At 57.7% G+C, this 19,801-nt stretch overlaps 1 protein-coding gene across 2 annotated transcripts in view; it reads right to left on the bottom strand.

Annotated features, from left to right (window-relative positions):
• Nucleotides 1–351: 351 nt before the first annotated feature.
• The window catches only part of RCC1L (RCC1 like), a 24,883-nt gene continuing 5,433 nt past the window's right edge, over nt 352–19,801 (bottom strand). Inside the window, exons 3-12 of one of the 2 annotated variants that reach the window (XM_059414731.1) lie at nt 17,763–17,891; nt 16,870–16,936; nt 15,586–15,637; nt 15,139–15,243; nt 14,722–14,806; nt 12,284–12,465; nt 9,478–9,565; nt 8,237–8,410; nt 6,209–6,294; nt 352–1,077 (exon numbers count right to left, since the gene is read on the bottom strand). In XM_059414731.1, the coding sequence (XP_059270714.1) occupies nt 1,000–1,077; nt 6,209–6,294; nt 8,237–8,410; nt 9,478–9,565; nt 12,284–12,465; nt 14,722–14,806; nt 15,139–15,243; nt 15,586–15,637; nt 16,870–16,936; nt 17,763–17,891 (1,046 nt within the window). In that variant the 3' untranslated portion in view covers nt 352–999. The remainder of the gene's footprint in view (nt 1,078–6,208; nt 6,295–8,236; nt 8,411–9,477; nt 9,566–12,283; nt 12,466–14,721; nt 14,807–15,138; nt 15,244–15,585; nt 15,638–16,869; nt 16,937–17,762; nt 17,892–19,801) is intronic. The other variant, XM_059414732.1, reaches the window with a different exon arrangement.

The following is a 19,801-nucleotide window of genomic DNA, read 5'->3' as shown; positions in this document are numbered from 1 at the left end:
GCTCCATTGGGCCTGTCGCTGTGTTTCGCCTCCCAGAACGTAAGCTGTGTGGGACCTGCTTCCGGGGGCGTCGTCCCCGAGTGGTCCAGTGTGACCGACAGTAGCTGCCCCGGTGGGGACAGAGTATCTGTTGAGGGAATGAGTCAGAGGGGGGTGACCCGGTTGTCATTTTCTCCCAGCGAAGCCGTGGGGAGGCGACTGTGCAGACACACCGTTTTCAGGCAGGACCGTCTTCGGAAGTATTTGTCGCTGGCTTCTAGTCGTCTCTTTAACAAAAGCCTTGTTTTTGTGAGCGAATGTCTAAATGATCAAGTAAGTTTAAAAAAAAAAAACCTCTTCAGTGCCCAAAAATAAAAAGGCAGAAAATAGACTTTATTCCAAAAGAGATTTTCCAAAGATGTTTTTAAACGAAAGGCCAAGTTGATGTTACTACCTCAACTCTTTTCCACGATTTCTGGATCTCTTCTCGGGGGCTCGCCCTCCAGCCAAGCTCCTGAAAGCAGGGGGTGTTCGGTGCACAAGAACCTGGCCTCGCTCTAACTTCTCCAAGCTTCTCAGCCCGGCTCCCGCAGTCGGGCGGGGACTGGCCCTGACGCCCACACGCTCACCATGAGCTCTGCTGGGGGCTGAGGCTTGCGGAACCCCTCCTGGCCACTAGAGCCGTCCGGCAACCTTCAAGCACAAACAGAACGGCACGGCGTAGAGCTAAGCTTCCCCCCAGATCAGCTGCTCGGGTCAGATGAGACACACAGCCCGGGGCCCCTCTCGCTGGTGCTTGGCTGGATGAGGACAGCCCCCCGTGGTGATGCAGCGGGTCCCACCCTCGGCCAGAGAAGGGCCTGAGTCCCAGGACTTCCAGTACGTTCTTGCTAAGGGCACTGGCAGAGAGCATCACACGTCACAAGGGGTCTGGGTCCTCTCTGACCCCCGGCAACAGCCCCGCTGGGGTCTCTGCCAAGCAGTCCAAGGGGTTCTGAGGCCAGGTTCCAGGGTGGAGCTTCAGATGAAGGACTTGGCCAGAGTCACCATATGGTCCACACCACACGCCACATCCACAGGCTCCCCAGGCATGGTCACCTGCAGAACAAGACCCAGCACAGCGTGAGGGGACATGGTTCGGAAGCCGCCCAGCCTGCGCCTGACCCCGGCTCTGCCTCTTGGTGACTTGACCCACCTGAGCCCAGCAAAGCAGTTCTGATGACCCCGGGGTCCTACCCAGCCGACGGCAGACGTGACTCTTCCTACCCGCCCGTCGCAGAGGCTACCAGAACCCGCAGCTCCCACAGAGGCTACTCAGCCCTGCGGTCAACACCTGTTCCCAAGCCAGGGGCTTGGTGACCTTTCCTGGGGGTCGCCCCCATGGCTCCCTGAAGCTCAAGAAGCCCCAGCTCCCGACGCGGGGTCCACTCTGGGAAGGAAACCCCTGGCTGTGCACGCCGTCAGCCTCAGCCCCGGGCCGGCTGCTTCCTGCACGACGTGCATCCCCGACAAGGAAGGTCTCCCGTGTCCCAGAGGGGGCTACAGGCCCTGCCCACCCACGCAGACGGCATCGCCGTCTAGAATTATTGTTCTTCTCAATACGTAAGACCCTCTCCTGGGCACATTATAAAAGGACATTCAGTGAAAAAGAATGAAAAAGATATGAAATCCCCTTTTTTTTCTAATTTTTTTTTTTTTTTAAAGATTTTATTTATTTATTTGACAGAGAGAAATCACAAGTAGATGGAGAGGCAGGCAGAGAGAGAGAGAGAGGGAAGCAGGCTCCCTGCTGAGCAGAGAGCCCGATGCGGGACTCGATCTCAGGACCCTGAGATCATGACCTGAGCCGAAGGCAGCGGCTCAACGCACTGAGCCACCCAGGCGCCCTCTAATTTTATTTTTAAGTAGTCTCTACACCCGCTGTGGGGCTCGAACTCTCAGCCCCGAGATCAAGAGTCACACGTTCCACCCACTGAGCAGACTGGGCGCCCCGGTATTAGGTACCTTTTAACCCCACCCTGTCGGCATCTGTCCCTTTACTGGCCCCTTCCCTCTGGACCGGAACCCTTCCCGCCGCCTCTGCAGAGGTTCCTGACACAAACACAGCACGTGTGCAAAATGCCGATTTTCAGGAACGGCTTGCAGGTCCGTGCTCCCGCCCCGCTGAGTGCTCCGACCCTCCCTCGCAGGACGCTGAGGCTGCTGTGGTGTCTACGCAGATCCGAATTTGGCCACCCGCCCCGGTGGCCGTGCTCTACCGGGCGGCCTGACAGCCGGGACGGGGATCTGTCGCAGCCTGCGGAGTTGACTGAGCACAAGACCGGGGAGCGGCCTCAGCCAGAGGGCCTGGCCTGAGCTCCCGGGGGCAGCCGCAGGGACCCAAGCCGGGTGCCTGCGTGCGAGGACACAACTCCATTAAGGGCTCGGGGCCACCAGGCAGGCACCGCCTGCTCCCCTCCCACAAAGGAAGGTGTTTCACGACACCCACAATAGAAGTCAGTAAGCAAATCAGCAGCAGCACCCCAGTCCGCGGGATCCTCACCGAGGCGTGGGGGCGCCGATCACGTCCCAGTCTGGCCGTGGGAGGGGGAAATGCGCCACCTATGTGATGACCGGCCCAGGTGACCTCCTAGCTACATCCCCGGGCATCACCGGGGGGACCACTGCCCTCGGTGCACCTTCCCCTGGCCCCGACTGGCTGGCGTCTGCAGCCCCTTGACCCCCGCGGTCCCCACTCCCCCGGGCATGAGGGCTCTCGGTCTCTGAGGATCTCTGAACGGAGTCCCAGACGACACTGCCCTCGGCCACACGAGCCGCAGTGTCTTCTAAACCCACCTGCACTCGCTGCATTCTCGCAAAGGGAAACCCAGTTCCGAAACCCGCACCACACCGGGCCTGCAGGGCTCTTAGCGGCTCTCGCAGGTGTGAGCGCGGTCCGAGCAGGACCGTCCCTCTTCACAAGTTCTCGGCCGCCCCCGGAGAAAGGCGGGGGTCGGGGGCTGAGAAGGAGCCCTGAACAGCGGCGCTGGCTGCTCCCCGACCTGGCTGCACTCCATCGCGGCCCCCACACGCCCGCCCCCCCGAGGCCTCCCGCCCAGGGTCCGGGGCCATGCGGGAAGAGGCCTGGCAGCCGGAGGGGTGGCCGGCCTGCACGCGCCCCAAGCCCGCCCGGTCCGACCCGCGGGTGCGCAGCGAGGGGTGGCAGGTCTGCATGCAGAGCCCCTGGTTCCCGCCACGGGGCAGCCCCTTGGATTCCTGACGTCAGCGACCACAGGGGCCGGCCGGGGGTGGGGATCGGGGCCCTCACAGGCTGTCCTGGGCAGGGAACGAAAGCAAGAGGCCCTCAGACAGGCAGAGATGTCTGGGCACTTCTGCGTGGTGACAGGGCAGGGGGAGGCCACTCCAGTTCTTGCCCTGGTGGCCTGATCCCACAGTGCCGCAGGGAGGCTGGAGGGGGCCCCACAGAGACTTGGGGGCATGTCCCTGCCTCCCCCCGCACCCCGCCAGCTCCGAGGCCGTCGCACAGCCTGGAACTCAGGCACCAGGGAAGGGTCAAAGTCAGACACACCAGAGGCTGACCCTGGGCCCTGCCTCTTGCTGGATGAGTGGCCTTGAAGAGCTCCCTGACCCGCTCTGAGTGTCAGTGTGGGGCTCGACAACCTCCAGGGAAGCTTCTGGAAAGAGAGGTTGGAGTCGGGGGTGGAGGCGCGGGTGTCCCCAGGGGAGCCTGCAGAGGGTCAGGGCAGCCCGGGCTCTGGGAGTCTGCGAGACACCAGTCATGCTGTTGCAGGGGCTACACACAGGGCTCTCCTCTCCTCTCCCCTTCCCGGAACACTTTTAAAGTGACAGAACGGTTCCCCCACCGAAGATTAGTACGAAAATACAAATTGTTAAAAAATAAAAATCACAGGGTGCCTGGGTGGCTCAGTCGGTGAAGCCTCTGCCTTCGGCTCAGGTCGCGACCCCAGCGTCCTGGGATCGAGCCCCAAGTCGGGGGGGGGTCCTGGCTCAGTGGGGAGCCTGCCTCGGCCTGTCCCCCCTCCATCCACCATGCCTGTGCTCTCTTTTGGTACATCTTTCTCTCTCTCTCAAATAAATAAATAAAATCTTTAAAAATAAATAAAATAAAAATTAAAATCGTGTCATTTAAAAACAACAACAACAGAGAGAAAGTGCAAGGAACAGTCTAGAAATAAGATCCCGCGACCCGGCACGAGACAAAGTCTGATCTTTAAGGACTCCAACCCCGTGGACCCCAAACCCAGTTCCTGCCCCGCCGTTGCCCAGAGCCCGGGCTGGCAGCTCTGGGCCCGGGGGACACGGGGAGGGCCAGGCCCTCAGCAGCACACCCGGATCTCCTCGGCCGCCCCCACCCACCCGCAGGCAGGGCTCCACCAAGTGCCCGCGGGAGGGCAGTGCTTGGACAGGAAAGCAGCTGTCAGGGGGGCGGCCTGGGGTGTCCCTCCCTGACAGCAGGCGTGCAGGGAGCGACGTTCCCAGAGGCCACCTGGTGAGCGAGGAGTCCGTGGAGGGGCTCTGGCCTGAACAGCAAGTGTGGCCTTGGCACCTGGGCGCTTCCCGCCCCACAGCGGGCACCACCCCTGGCCAAATCAACGGGACAGTGCCAAGATTCCATATCTTAATGCCCTGCTGATCTTCACTGTAATCTGGGGGGAAGGCAGGCCGGAGGGAGCCCCCCACACCCGGCACGGCGGTACGCGTCCAACCCCAGCCACACGGTCGCTTCCCCTCGGCGAGAAGCGAGGATCTGCCACGAAAGCGAGTGGGACCTCCGCGTCACGGGCGTTCGTGTCACCTGTCCTGACCCCCACTGTCCACCAAGCAACGGTCCATTCCTCACCAGCAAGGGGATCCCAGGCTCGGGACGAGCGAGAAGCCCGGCCGGCCCGCACCCCTCCAGCGCACCACCACTCTCTCTAGCCAACAGAAAGCCCCCGTTCTGACCTGGTTTCCTAGAGGCGGCACCTCTAGTCTTTATAAAGGGGGCAGGGCCTGCCGAGGTCACCGGGAACCAGGACAGCCTCAGCCAAGGGAAACAGCCCCCCCCCGCCCCCAGAGACTGAGGTGCCTCGAAACGTCTTGCAGAGGGTTTTGGACAAATCCTGATTTTATTTAAGTTATACACTGCTTCCACCTTTTCACCTGAGGTTTTAAAAAATGCTCTGCACTATTTCAAAACACGTCATTAAAACCAGCCTTCAAAGAGCCTTGAGCACGTACACACACGCACGCGTGCACGCACATCTCAACGCAGAGACTGTCTGGAAGAAACCCAAGAAACCAGTGCCAGCGGCCTCTGGGACAAGAGATGGGAGACCCATTTTCTATAATACCTCTGCTACCGTGTGGGTACATACGGTCTGTATGCAAAAATACGAACCGCCTTTTTTCCCTAGGAGAGCTTCGTGAACATCACTGAGATAAGCTACAATTTAGAAAAGAACTTTTTTCCCCTTTAATTTTGCAATGAGCCTTTTTTTTTCTTTTTTTTTTTTTTTAAGTTTTTTTTCATTTTTTTGACAGACAGAGATCACAAGGAGGCAGAGAGGCAGGCAGAGAGAGAGGAGGAAGCAGGCTCCCCGATGAGCAGAGAGCCCGATGTGGGGCTCGATCCCAGGACCCTGGGATCATGACCTGAGCCGAAGGCAGAGGCTAAACCCACGGAGCCACCCAGGCGCCCAGCAATGAGCCTGTTTTGTATAATCGTACCCTCCCCGTAAGGAGAGCTTTCATCCTCTGACTCTGGCAGCTGTGCAGGCTCTATGAATACTGAACACCCTTTCTTCCCTATTCGCTGTAAGACTTTCCTCCGCACAGGCTGTAAACGGCTCCCGCGCAGCAACTTCGACGTTTCCAACCTCTCCCTCTCAGGGACCCCCGGGCACCTGGCCTGCATGTGGCCTTCTCCTTGTGGAGGCGCTGGCGTGCCTCTGTTTCCCCATCCCACCTGCCCACAGACAGCCTCCGACGAGGGACTGGAATCCTCGGCCCGCCTGCTCCCCTCTCCAGCAGGCCGGGGGACAGCGCTGAGGGCGGTGAGCCCAGCGAGCCAGGCGCCCTCCCTGACTCCTCACCACAGCAGGGCCCCCCTGGAGCCGCGGGGCAGGAGGGGACAGCCGGGACCTGAGAGGGGGCGCCGTGGCCAGCCGCACGCTGGGGGAGCCCCGCGCCGGGGGCGCGCCCGCAAGCCCACCCGGCACAGCCTTACCCTCCACGGGAAATACTGGTCTTCCAGACGGCCGATGCCCAGGCACCCGCGGATGTTCTTGCCCCACACAAACAGCTCTCCTCTGTCTGCAAAGAAAGGAAAACGGTGTGTGGTTGGGGCTACACCAAGAGCAAGTCTCCAGGAGGAGGGTCATGAGAACAGGCTTTCTAGAACCAGGGACCAGGAGGGCCCGAAGTCACATTCCGATCTCCACCGGGCCGTAATGCTCTCCTTTGAATGGACGCGTGCTGCGCCCGTCACATGGGGGACGAGTGCACACGCGGAGCTCTGAGGCCAGCAGCTCCGCACAGCCCGCTCTGCTCGCCCCTCCTCAAAGCCTAGCAGCCGACCTCCTCGGGCCCGAGTCACACCCCAACAGAGTGAGAAGCAGGACGATCCGTGATTCCTTATCTGGTTTCTGTACCTCGGGACCATGTGGTCCAGAGATACGCAGTGACCAGCGCCTCTCTGGGCCGGGTCTACGTCCGTGTGCCAGGAGCTGGGACAGGGCCGCGACTGAACACGCACGCTCCCTGCCCGCACGGGGCTGCGGCGACTCAAAGAGCAAGACCTAGATGAGGGAGCAGAGCTCACCGTAAAAACGGATATTCACCGATTGTATAAAGCGCCGTGAAAGAGGACGGCCCGGCAGACTGAAGGCAGAGGGGGCCCTGGAAGTGCCAACCTGCAGGACGGACCCCAGCCCCGGCAGGGCACCGCCCGCACCCCCGCCTTTGCCGCAGATTTCCGTCCACGCCAGCTGGGGCGCTCCTCGGCCCAGAGACCCCATTCCTGGCAAAAGGCTGCGGTCACAGGGAATAGAAGAAAAGTCCCGGAAAAGCCAGGACTACAATAATCCAGGCTGATTAAAAAGGAACCCCCTTGCTCCGAGCTGTCGGCGCCCGCTGATCCCACTGTCCTCCTTGGTCACCTGGTCACCCCCGCCCGGATCCGAGCCTTTCGACGGGACAATTCAGTCTGGCCCCCGCTCCGGAACGAGAGCAGACCTGGGGGTAAACCACCACCGCCAGCCAACCCCCAGCTGGCCGGATGCAAATGCGGGGCCCACAGACGGGGCCGAGCTCCAGCTCTGACGCTGCCCTGACTGCGGGGCAGCAACCGGCACGTGGAGGCGGCCACCAGGCGCTGGGGAAAATCCACGGGACCCACAGCGGCCGCACGGCCTGACAGCAAGCGGGAAACAGTCCCCCCGAGTCGAACATGTCGTACGGGCTTCCAAGCATGCGACTCTGCGCGCAGCGTAAGCCCGGAAACGCCCTGGAAAATACACCTTTGTTACCCCCCGAATTCGGCCGTGTGGCTACTTATGGGCTCAGGCAAAACGGCTTCAAAAACCTGCCGTGACTCAGGGCGACCCAAATTCACCGTCCCAGCCCGGATGTTCCCAAAGAAAACAATTACTTCCCATGAAATGTGATTTTCCAATCGCAAGGAAACCACCAATTTACTTGAGAACCACAACGGGAAATGAGCGTCGCTCAGCCTGACCCTTCACGTCCCGTTCACGTCGGCGACAGAGGCAAACCGATCCGGCCGCGCTTGTGGAGGCGGCGTGACCGACGCGGCGACACACCAGCCAGAGGGCCGCCGAGCCACGGGTCCTTTACGGCTCTGTCGTCTGGCAACACTCGGCGAAAACCTGCGTCTGGGCCCTGCCTTTGATCCCGCTGGAGGACTCAGGCGGCCTGGCCCCCGCGAGACCGCAGGACGGGCTCCCAGACCCACCTCCGGCCGCCCCTGTCGCCTCCTGGTCACCCACTGTGGATTCACCAGCCCGCGGCTGGCTTCCGCCGGCACCCCGACACGCTCGACCCTCTCCCACCGCCAACAGGTGTCCTCACGAGGACACTCGCTTTACCGTGGCCTGACCACAGAGCCAAGGAACTCTGGGATGACGAGGAGACGCACATCATACGCCCTCGAGGCCAAGCACCTCGTGGCTTAGCCGCCCTCCTGAAGGTCCGGAAGCTCAGCCACCCCCAGGGCCGCCCGGGCCGGGCCACTCACTGGTCAGGGCGGCAAAGTGGCTGAGGCCACATCGGATTAGGGAAACGTGGACTCCTGGGTTGAACTCCGTCAGGCCGAAGAGACTGGGCGGGATCACCTCGGGAAGGGCACTTTCCACAAGGTTCGGTCCTTTCCCAAGAATTCCGTAGCCCCAGACGAAAATATGTCCTTCCCCTGCATTAGAGCAAACACCACGGTCAGTCGGGCGAACGGGCGCGGCCCGCCCTCCCTGGAAATTCAGATCAAGCCGCCCAAATCCCGTGTCCACGCGGGTGGGTTTCGTCCCCCCTCCTTGCTTGTCAAGAACGCACAGACAGAGATCTACAACTGCGTTTCTTCTCTCCCTCTGTCCAAGTCCTGCTTGTGGCAGATGTCCAGCCAGCGAACCTCACTCAGGACGCGAGCTTCGCACACCTGGAGCTCACCGGGACGGGCCCGGGGCGCCAGCCGCCCCGCTGCCCGCTGAGCACAGGGGAGGCTCGGGACGGTTTCCCCCACCCAGATGTTCTGCATTGCACACCGACGGCAGGAGCAAGCCGAGGACACGACCAACCTGTGGCCACATTCCTAAAAGTCTCAGAAACGAGTATCTTGGTCATAGAAGGTTTACTGCTTCTCAGCGGTGCCTGGTGTTTAATTGGGCACAGGCCTTGGGACCCACACCCCATGGCTCTCCTCTCTGCCTAGTGTCTTTGGGCACAGCCTCCCTGGGGAAGGCGGGGCTGAGTCTCTGGCCCAGGGGGAGGGACAGGGAGGAGGAGACCCCAGAGGTCGGCTATCATTACGGAGGTTGGAAGGACTCCGTCCTGCTGCTGTTTGACTGTATCTGAAGCCTGGCTCTCATCCTCAGTCAAAAACATCTCCCTCACCGCCTATGAAACTGAGCCCATGGGGCGTCTGGGTGGCTCAGTGGGTTAAGCCTCTGCCTTCGGCTCAGGTCATGATCTCAGGGTCCTGGGATCGAGCCCCGCATCGGGCTCTCTGCTCGGCAGGGAGCCTGCTTCCCCCCATCCCCGGCCTGCCTCTCTGCCTACTTGTGACCTGTCAAATAAATAAATAAAAATCTTTTTAAAAATATTTTAAAAAAAAGAAACTGAGCGCAGGCTAACCAGACCTCCCACGGCCACGCTCCTCTCCCTCCCGCGGGGTGAGGGCCGCAGCCGCGACTCCAGTGGGCCCTGAGCCATCCCCAATCCACCCACCTCCAGCTTCCCAACAAACCGCACGCAGGAGGGTCTCACCATTTAACACGGCACAGCCCGTGCCGCCGCAGGCCGCCTGCTTCACCTTCCCCACTCCCGAGAAGGGTAGGCACCGGGGGACGTTCACCTGAATCAAAACCAGAGCCACAGTGTTAGGAAGACACACCGGTGAGAATGCGCAGTGCTCCGTCTCGTGTGCAAAGCAGAGAAGTCCCCGGTCGTTGACTCCGAGATCTCCAAGGCATGCCCGAACGTCCCAGATACACTGAAGACCTAACCAGGGGCCGGGGATTCGACAGGAAGGAAGCGACTTGGTCCCTGTCCCCGAGCGGAGTCCGGAGGAAGAGGTAGGAGCCTGGCCAAAATGAACCCAAATTAACTTGCACCGAATGCAGCGAAGGAGACGGAGTGTCACGGAACCGGATCTAATCTGGGGGAGCGCCCGAGAAGGCTTCGTTTTATCCGGGGTCCCGAAGGATGAGGAGGGGTGACAAGGCCAGGGGAGAGAGGCCACCTCAGAGCAGAGCTGGCAGGCACCCAGGGAAGGGGGTCAGAGGGGCACCTGCAGGGAATCCGGCCAAGGTCAGAGAGGCTGAAGCAGGGGCACGGGCGGGATGTGGACACACCGGCTAGAGGCTGTCTGGTGTGGGGCCGGACCTCGTGAGCGGCTTCTAAGGAGCAGAGCGCCAGGGAAAGCCAGGGCAAGTCACTGCCAAGACTAAATGATAAAACGCGCCATGGTGGGAGCTGCGCACGGAGAAGCCCACGTGGCCAGGAACCGAGGACGGCCGGGCCAACAGCTAGTGGGCTCACCACCCGCGAGGAACCGGGGCTCCAGGCCAACGGCCCACGAGGACCTGCGTCCTGCCAACAACCGCCGGGGTGGTCCTGGAAGCAGAGCCATCTCCCGCCGAGTCCGAAGAGGACTGCAGCCTTTGAGGGACGAGGGCCAGAGGACCCAGCTGAGCGCCCCCCGGATTCTGGACCCACAGAAACCGTGAGACAATCAGTGTGTGCTGGGCGAAAGCACGAAGTGTCGGCGTGCGGCCGCCTGTCACGCCGCGGTAACAGTGCCACCAGCCTGGGTCTGTCCCCCGTGGGAAGCCCTTGGGAGATGCGGTTCTCAGAATTTGGGAGCAGGAAGAGCAACAATTTTCCTGAATGTGTTATTTGTTTCTCTTCTAGAAACAATGAATCATTTAAATGGGCGTGTTTTCTTCTCCACTTTGCCTACTAGGAAGCTCAGAACCCTATCAGCTATGACTTCTAGCCACTGGGCCGGACCACAGGGAAGGCTTCTCATCCTGTTCTCGGCTTTAGTTTTCCTCTGGGCTGATCTCTTTACTAATACACATTTAAGGGGAACCTGGAGGCATAGTCAGTTAAACGGCCGACTCTCGATTTCAGCTTGGGCCGTGATCTCAGGGTGGCAGGATCGAGCCCCATGTCAGGCTCCGTGTACGGCTGGGAATCTGCTTAAGATTCTCTCTCCCTCTCCCCCTACCCCTCCCACTTCTGCTCTACAATGAACACGTAGCTCTTTAAAAAAATACATATTTTAAACCTTCTGCATGTTGTCAGAAGTTTGATGGTATTAAGGAATAAAGTATATTTTTTAAATAGTCTTTCCCTTTTAGAGATAGATGTGGAAACTTTTATGGATAAAATATGATGTCTGGGATTTACTGCAAAATAATCCAGGGCAGGGGTGCCTGGTGGCTCCACCAGCTGCACATCTGAGTGCCAGTTTCAGGTCAGGCCATGAGCTCAGGGTCATGAGACTGAGGCCTGTGTCAGGCTCCATAATCAGCCGGGAGTCTGCTTGACATTCCTCTCTCTCCCTCTCTGCCCCTCCCCGCCCCATGCACACGCTCTCTCCCTCTCAAAGTAAAACAAAACCAAACAAATCCAGGGCAGACAAGCAGATGGCAACAAAACTGGCCACTGGCGATACAGGATTATTTTTTTGTTGGGGGTTGGAAGGTAAAGTAAAACTTTTGGAATGAGACGGCTGCACGACTTGTGACTACACTAAAAACCACTTAAATTCTACACTTGAAAAAGGTGAATTACGTCTTGGGTTTTTCGCGGCTATTTTTGGTTTGGGGCCATTAGCTGAGAACTGCTGCATGTGGGTTAGAGGGATGTTCTTCATGCAGTGGAGTTTTTTATTTTTATATCCAATTCCCCTTCATGTCTAAAGTCCTACTGTATTGTACTGATGGTGGCTCCCTCTGGTGAGAAGGCGGGGGCGGGGACAGGGAGGCCACAGGCAGTGGCTTCTGGCGTCCTGTGCGTGTCCTACTGCGGGGGAGGGCGGGGGGGAGCAGGTGCGCACCAGCGATCTATGTGCCGTACGTGGCACGTGCGTCACCCTGCCGACAGGAAGCACATGGCGACACCACAGGAACTCACACCCCCCTCAGACCAGGACAGGGCGCACAGGGGCACCTGTCAGCCCGCTCTGAACCAGTATCGCATCGAAGGCTTGATAACGATGGCTTTGAACGCCAGCAGCCTTACAGGTGGTCGGACCTAAACAGCACTTCCCACGTCGCACTTCGCTGAAGAAGCTCTTTTCTATCAAGATGTGCTTATTTATTTGAGAAAGAGAGAGCACGTGCCCACGCACACCAGCAGGGGAGGGGCAGAGCTGCAGCAGACTCCTGGCAGGCCGCGGAGTCCAACCTGGGGGTCCATCCCACCACCCCGAGACCATGACATGCCCAAGAGTCGGACACCCAACCAACCGAGCTGCCCGGGCGCCCCAGAAGAACGTCTTACAAACGCCCGTGACCCTCCATGTCTACCAAGCTCCCAGGCCCGGCTGCGCGCGGCCCCGTACCTGTGTGGCGTCGGTGACGGCGGCCAGCTGCAGGTACTCCGAGTTCCCCCATCCGAAGAGGCCGCCCTCGGCAGACACGGCCAGGCAGCAGTCACCGTAGGTGGCCACCTGCACGACGTTCACTCCGGCCAGGTCCCCGCCCAGCTTGGTGGGCACGCTGGTGATGTTGTAGTGACCCAGACCTGCCGCAACGGCAAAGCGTTACTCCCAGTCAAGGACTCTTGGCACAGACGCTTCCAGGGGCTTCCTACATGCCGAGCACAGTTTTAAATGCTTTACGAGCATCGGCTCGGCATGGCTAATCTGTTCCTCTCCGTACTCTACAGCTTCCTGCTCCACGCTCTCTCAGAGGAGGAAGAAACAGAAGAGTGAGCGTTTATTTTTAAAACCCCGGAGACTTTCTAAGTCTGACTCAAGTTAGAAACGTTTACGAGACACAACCGCACGACACAATGAGGCCAGGGGACCCTGTGGGAACACACACACGGACCTGTGCAGCCAGCGATCTCCAGTGCACTGCTGGGCTTACCAGAAAATGAAGGAACTCTCCCAGAGCCCAGTCCACCCCAGCTCCCCATGTCCCCCCACCAAAATAACAGTAAGCCGGAACTGGCCCACCGGCGCGGCAGACAGCAAACAGGAGAAAAGGCAGGTGGCCAGAGGCCAGTGGAACAAATGGTACCGTCCACGCCGTGACGGAAAGGGAGCCCTGGCAGCAGGACCAAGGCAGAACGCACACCCCAGTCTCCCACTGTAAATCAGGCTTCGCAACGGGACCCAGGGCAGCATCAGACTCCACCCCTTAGCGACAGACAATCGCGAGCCTGCATCCTCTCTGAAGGAGAGCATCTCCGTTTAGGCCCCTCCAGTTTCCACAAGGTCAATTCAATGAAACAGGAGCCCACGGTCAAAAGTTACTCAACCCATAAGGAAGGGTAGGCTTGTGCCAAGGCCCTGGGGCTGCAAGAGGCCGGCTCCAGGAACCGACTGCAGGGGCCTGCAGAGCTGGACACCAGGCCCAGCAAGCAAGGGCAGGGAGGCCAGCTGTCACCTATGACGGCTCGCTTCTGGAACGGCACCGGGAAGCTGTTAAGCGCGGCCGTCTCCAGCGAGCGGGGCTTTCGCACCTCCCCTTATTCCTCTCTGGGCTGTCGCGATGCATCTGTCAACGAGCTTCTTATTTTTGTGAAAAGCTGATTTTTCGGGGCATCTGGGTAGCTCAGTGGGTTAAGCCTCTGTCTTCAGCTCAGGTCATGATCTCAGGGTCCTGGGATCGAGTCCCGCATCCGGCTCTCTGCTCAGCAGGGAGCCTGCTTCTCTCTCTCTCTCTCTCTCTCTGCCTGCCTCTCTGCCTACTTGTGATCTCTGCCTGTCAAATAAATAAATAAAATCTTTAAAAAAAAAAAAAAGCTGATTTTTCAAAAATGACCCACAGCACAATTTTTAAAAACAAAGAGAAACTTCGACTTTATAGCTACCGAAAAAACGCATGTGAACAGACTGGCACAGGGATGAAATCAGCACACTTAGACAGACAGTATTTGTCGCTGGAGAGCTTATGGCCACCATGGTAACTTCTGTACGTGGCGAAGGACAGTACGGGCCAGTGCGATGTTTAGAAAACAACCTAATGATACATTCTGAAAATGCAAAAATATTCTCCTCTTCTGATCCACTCCTGGGAATCAATCCTACAGCAACAATCCCCCAAAAGAAAAAGTGTGTGTATACACGATAAATGTCATAATATCTTCAATGACCAACGTGGGGCTACCCCCGCCCCCCCCAAAAATGTACCTCCTGACAACAGGGTAATGATTAACTAATGATTTGGTAAGTAACGAGTCATTTATCTCACTGTAAATGAGCTTGATGCTGTAGCGCACAAATTATTCAAAACGCAACTGTGAACACTGTACCGACAAGAGAAAACACGCGTGTAAAAGTCACACCTGTGCTATTGTCACAATACAAAAGATGTGCACGCATGAACAAGAAGAGAAGGAAACACGAGCCCAAGCACAAAGGTGACCTCATGCGGTGGGGGTCTCACGAAGGACGTGTGCAAGACTGGAATCTTACATTTCAAGGCCCTCCCTCCAGACAAATTTCAAAACACAGGAGGATTAAATGAGCAAGGTTAATAAAGCTCATCCCTCATTCCTCCCGATTTCCAGCCCATTCTCCTCGGAAGGGTTAGAGCCGCGCTCTCTTTAGCTGGCCTTTGTGAACCTTACGTCTCCAGCGGCATCTGGCATCTTCCACCCAACCCTTTCCGGGATGGTTGCCATGGGCGCTGGGGGCGAGGGGAATGAGACGGGACAGGCCGGCCGGGGCCGTGGGAGAGGGATGAGCCTCAGGAAGGCAGGTGCTCGCCCACAAGAGTCCCAGAGCCCCCGCTCCCTAGTGCGCCAACCCCAGTGGGGGAGGACCCCTACCCGTTTGTCCGTCGGCGCCCCAGCCGCAAGAGTACACTTCTCCTTTGTCCGTCAGGAACAGGCTATGGTCCTGGCCACAAACCACCTGCCAGACGAACAGAGGGGAGGCTGATGAGAAATCCTTGGGAGCTCGGCATCCCGGGGGACGGACCCAAAGCTCGCCACATACCCTCCCGACCAGTGAGCCGGCCGGGCCCAGGCAGGCTGCCCCGCGTGGCCTCCGCACCGGACTCTTGCCCGGTCCCCTCCTCCATAGGCCTTTCTCTTCCCCGTCCCCTCCTCGACTCCCCCACCGGCCTCCGGTCTTGGTCACTAGCTCCCCATCCACCCTTGTAAGCCCTCGGGGCACCCCCTCCTTCTGCCGTAACCCCTTTCCGACCAGCCAGCCCCGGCCTGTCTGACCCACGCCTCTGTCACCTTCTCCGGGGTGCCTTCTGTCCTCCCCTTCCACCCCCGCGAGCCTGAGCGATCCTCCTGCGCTCTCAGGGCCCTTCCCGTAAGCGTCCGCTTACGCGCTGAAGCCTGTATGGTGAGCACGGACCGTGTGCCAGGCGCGGCACCGGGGGCGGGAATAAAACGGTGAGCACGACACGGCCAGCCCGGGACGCACACACAACTGACTGAGCCTGGGCCTCCCCCCGAAACCGTACTAAACTCTGTACCCCCGTAACCTGGTGGAAACCAATACCCTCCTGACCTACAGGAGGCGGGCAATCATTTTTACTAAAATAATTGATTAACTCGGATAACTGCCCCGACCCATCTGCCGTCACCACCGCCCCCACACACACCTTTCACCCCTGCAAAAACACCTCCAGGGGCCTGGAGGACAGGCTCTCAGCACCTCTCTGGGGCGTGCCCTACCTGAACCACCTGTCCGTCGAAGTCCTGCATTCGGTTGACTTTGTGACTTTCGCTGCAGCCACGCGCCATTTAGGGAGAAGCAAGAGGTACAGTCGTCATAAGCGCCGTGTGGTTCCGCCCCCGCCCGTCGCCCCTAACTGACAGCCCCCACGTGCACACAGTTATCTGTTAGGGCAACTCTCAAGGTCAAATACAGGGGAGAGGTAGGCCAAGGCAGGAGAGTAAAACAGGACAACACCCTTTGGTGATTTTTTATTTTTAAATAGGCTCCGTGCCCAACGTGGGGCTCAAACGCACAACCCCAAGATGAAGAGTCACGTGCTCTACAGACTGAGCCAACCAGCTGCCCCCACGTTGGTGATTTTTTTTTTTTTTAAGATTTTATTTATTTGTCAGAGACAGAGGAAGACAGAGAGAGAACACAAGCAGAGGGAGTGGGAGAGGGAGAAGCAGGGCCCCTGCTGAGCGAGAAGCCCCATGCGGGGCTCGATCCCAGCCCTGGGACCATGACCTGAGCCAAAGGCGGACGCTTGACCGACTGAGCCACCCAGGTGCCCCCCACTTCGGTGATCTTAATATACTGCCCAAAATGAGACTCGTACTCAGACCCAACAGCAGAGTGTGAGAAAAGAGAAGGAAATCTTTTTAAAGACCAAAATCAGTAAAGGTCTAGCTCACTGGGTTGACATATGACTCTCGATCTGTGAGTTTGAGCCCCACGTTGGGTGTAGAGATCACTTAAAAAAAAAGTCTTGGGGCGCCTGGGTGGCTCAGTGTGTTAAGCCGCTGCCTTCGGCTCAGGTCATGATCTCAGGGTCCTGGGATCTAGCCCCGCGTCGGGCTCTCTGCTCAGCAGGGAGCCTGCTTCCCCCTCTCTCTCTCTGCCTGCCTCTCTGCCTACTTGTATTTTCTCTCTGTCAAATAAATAAATAAAATCTTTAAAAAAAAAAAAAAAGTCTTAAAAAAACAAAGATTGAAATAAATAGGATAGAGGGGAATTTTTAAAGTTAATCAATTCGGTAAAAGTGAAAAACTAATTCGGAACAAGTCCGACGCACCACAGTCAACGCTCGACCACCCTCCCTTCCATCCAGGCACCACAGAGCTCAGCCCTCCGCGGAGCGACCCCTCCACGACCCCTCCACAGCCTTCCAGGGACTCTCACCTCCCCTCTCAAGCAGGGGGAAGCCTGCCACTTCCTGCTCTGTGGGTCCATCACTTACTAACCACACGGGAAATGTTAAATGCTTAACACGATCCAGGGAAGTCCTTTGGGGAACTCACCTATAAATTTCATTTTCGACCACGTTTCTTCCACATTGCCCGTAAGAGTTGTTTCCCATGCTGAAGACTGCAGAAAAGACCACCAGTGAAACCCACTCTGCGGGCTCGTGGGATCCCTGAATGTCAGGACTTACAAGGGGATCTCGGAAGGGGTCTCGCTCCAACCACGCAGGCTAAGCGCCCGGTTGCCTTCTCAGACACCCCCAGCCTTTGCAGGTGCACCCGTAGGCCAGCTGGGGCCCGGCCCTCCAGCAGCAGCCTGGGCCACCTTGCCAGGCCCCTCTGCCTTCCCCAGCAGGCCCTTCTGAGGCGAGCACCTCCCAGGGAAGGCCCCACAACCCCCACCCCGGGACGTGTCCCTAGAGGCTGCCCCGCACGCCACAGCTGCTCTGGAAAGAGTTCCTGATCACCACGTCTGCCTTTTCCCACGAAGCACGCTTAGCTGGAAAATGAAACTGGGAACATTTAGGCAAGACGGCCTTTCCCTATAAACCCTCGCTCTTCGGGAGAGAGTCTGTGCTCTCTGGATTCTGGAAGCAGCCCCCCAACTGAAGGAAGCGCCGGCCAACAGGCTCCTTTCAGTACAACAGAAAACGCCGTCTACGGGCAGCCTAGTGACTTCATGGCAAAGCGAGCAGGAGGCCTTGCGAAGGCGGCCTGGTGGGCGCCGTCACGTTTACGAATACGTGAGGTTCTCTAAGAATCACAGAGAGCAGAGAACACGGAAGAGCTGGCAGGAGCCCCCAACGGTGACCTTGAGCCACCCTACCGGTCTGCGCGGGAAATGCCAGTGGCCTCCCTAGTGACACGTGTTTCCATCAAACCACCCGGTTTCGACCCAAGGGCACAAAGTGGCTCCCCGGCTCCTCCATGAACCCGAGAGGCCAACTCACCTCCTTCGCGGTCTGTCAGGATGAGAGAGTGAGCTCGGCCGCAGGACACCTGCAGCACCCGTGTCTCCTGAGGTCTGTCCAGAGGCAGTGGGACAGGCGAGGGCTCCAGTACGTACTCATACCCCCTGGCTGGAAGAAGAACGAGCAGGTTCACGGCCGGCCACACTGACCCAGAGGGACGGCATTCCCGGCATCGGACCTCACGCTGTCCGACCCCCACAATGCCCCACAGAGATCAGAGGGACTCGTCAAGCCACCTGAGCGAGTGGCAGAGCTAAGACTGGAACCCCAGGCCCCGGGCCGGGACCCGCGGCACCCCGCTGCCTCCGGTGAGCCTTCCTGGGTCAGTCACGCCATCTGCATCCGAGGAGAGCAAAGGTGAAGACCCACTACCATTTCCCAGTAAAGCGAAGCGCAGCATGTACGTCACAATACCGCTCATATCAAAAAGTGGGAAAAAGGATACGCGGGGGCCTTTGCTTGTGTACGCACTGCATCTCTCCAGGAGAAACTGGAAACTGTTAACACAGGTTGTCTTCAGGGAGAAAAAATGGGTGGCTAAGAGGACAGAAGCAAAAAGCAGCCTTTTCTCCAAAATATTCTAGTGTACCTGGAGGTTCTCAAATACACAAATATGCTCTCTAGTCAAAGAAGAAAATTGTAGGGGCGCCTGGCCCTATGCCTGGTAGAGCATAAGACTCTTGATCTCAGGGTCGTGAGTTCGAGCCCCACACTGAGCACAGAGATTATTTCAACAATAAAATAAGATCCCTAAAATTAAATTTTTCTTAATTGATTAATTAATTACAGTGAGTTCTACACCCAACGTGGGGCTCGAACTCATGACCCTGAGATCTGGAGTTGCGCACTCTACCAAGGGAGCCACCCAGAGGCCCCTGAACATTTTAACTTTTAAATAAGCGAGTAAGGGGCGCCTGGGTGGCTCAGTGGTTGAGCCGCTGCCTTCCGCTCAGGTCATGAGCTCGGGGTCCTGGGATCGAGCCCCGCTTCGGGCTCTCTGCTCAGCAGGGAGCCTGCTTCCTCCTCTCTCTCTGCCTGCCTCTCTGCCTACTTGTAATCTCTGTCAAATAAATAAATAAAATCTTAAAAATAAATAAATAAATAAATAAGCGAGTAAGGGGAAAGTTCTTTAGAAGTCACTCTATAGAAGAAACTTATACTTTTGTTTGTTTGTTTTAAGATTTTATTTATTTGACAGACAGAGATCACAAGCAGGCAGAGAGGCAGGCAGAGAGAGAGGAGGAAGCAGGCTCCCTGCTGAGCAGAGAGCCCGATGCGGGGCTAGATCCCAGGACCCTGAGATCACGACCTTAGCTGAAGGCACATGCTTCACCCCCTGAGCCACCCAGACGCCCTGGAGAGAGCTTTCTATCAGCATGGAGTAACTGCTTTATCACACCGAGATGTTGTGATTCTAGGCGACATGGAAGAAAGCAGACCATGTTGTTGGTGTATACATCCTCCAGTGCTACCTGCACAGACCCCTAAGGGCCTGGGAAGCCTTCAATGTATCACATAAGGGGAATCGGGCCGTAAATACAGCTATCAGAAGTACAGAAGATGACATTAGACGGAACCACAGCAAACTCCAGACTGGAGAATTCTATAGGCTAAACAATGTGATCTCTTTTTCTCTTTTCTTTCGTTTTTAAAGATTTTATTTTTATTTATTTATTTTTTAAAATATTTTTTATTTATTTGACAAAGAGAGAGAAAGATCACAAGTAGGCAGAGAGACAGGCAGAGAGAGGGGGAAGCAGGCTCCCCGCTGAGCAGAGAGCCCGATGCAGGGCTCGATCCCAGGACCCTGAGATCATGACCCGAGCTGAAGGCAGAGGCTTAACCCACTGAGCCACCCAGGTGCCCCTAGAGATTTTTTTTTTTTTAAAGATTCTATTTATTTATTTGTCAGAAAGAGAGAGAGTGAAAGCACGCAAGCAGGCAGAGAGGCGGGCAGAGGTGGGGAGAGAGGCAGGCTCCCTGCTGAGCAAGGAGCCCGATTCGGGACTCGATCCCAG

Source organism: Mustela nigripes, chromosome 11 (assembly GCF_022355385.1).
Source record: "Mustela nigripes isolate SB6536 chromosome 11, MUSNIG.SB6536, whole genome shotgun sequence".
Lineage (NCBI taxonomy): Eukaryota > Metazoa > Chordata > Mammalia > Carnivora > Mustelidae > Mustela > Mustela nigripes.
Note: the sequence above shows the minus strand (reverse complement) of the source record. Positions and strands in the feature narration are given on the sequence as shown.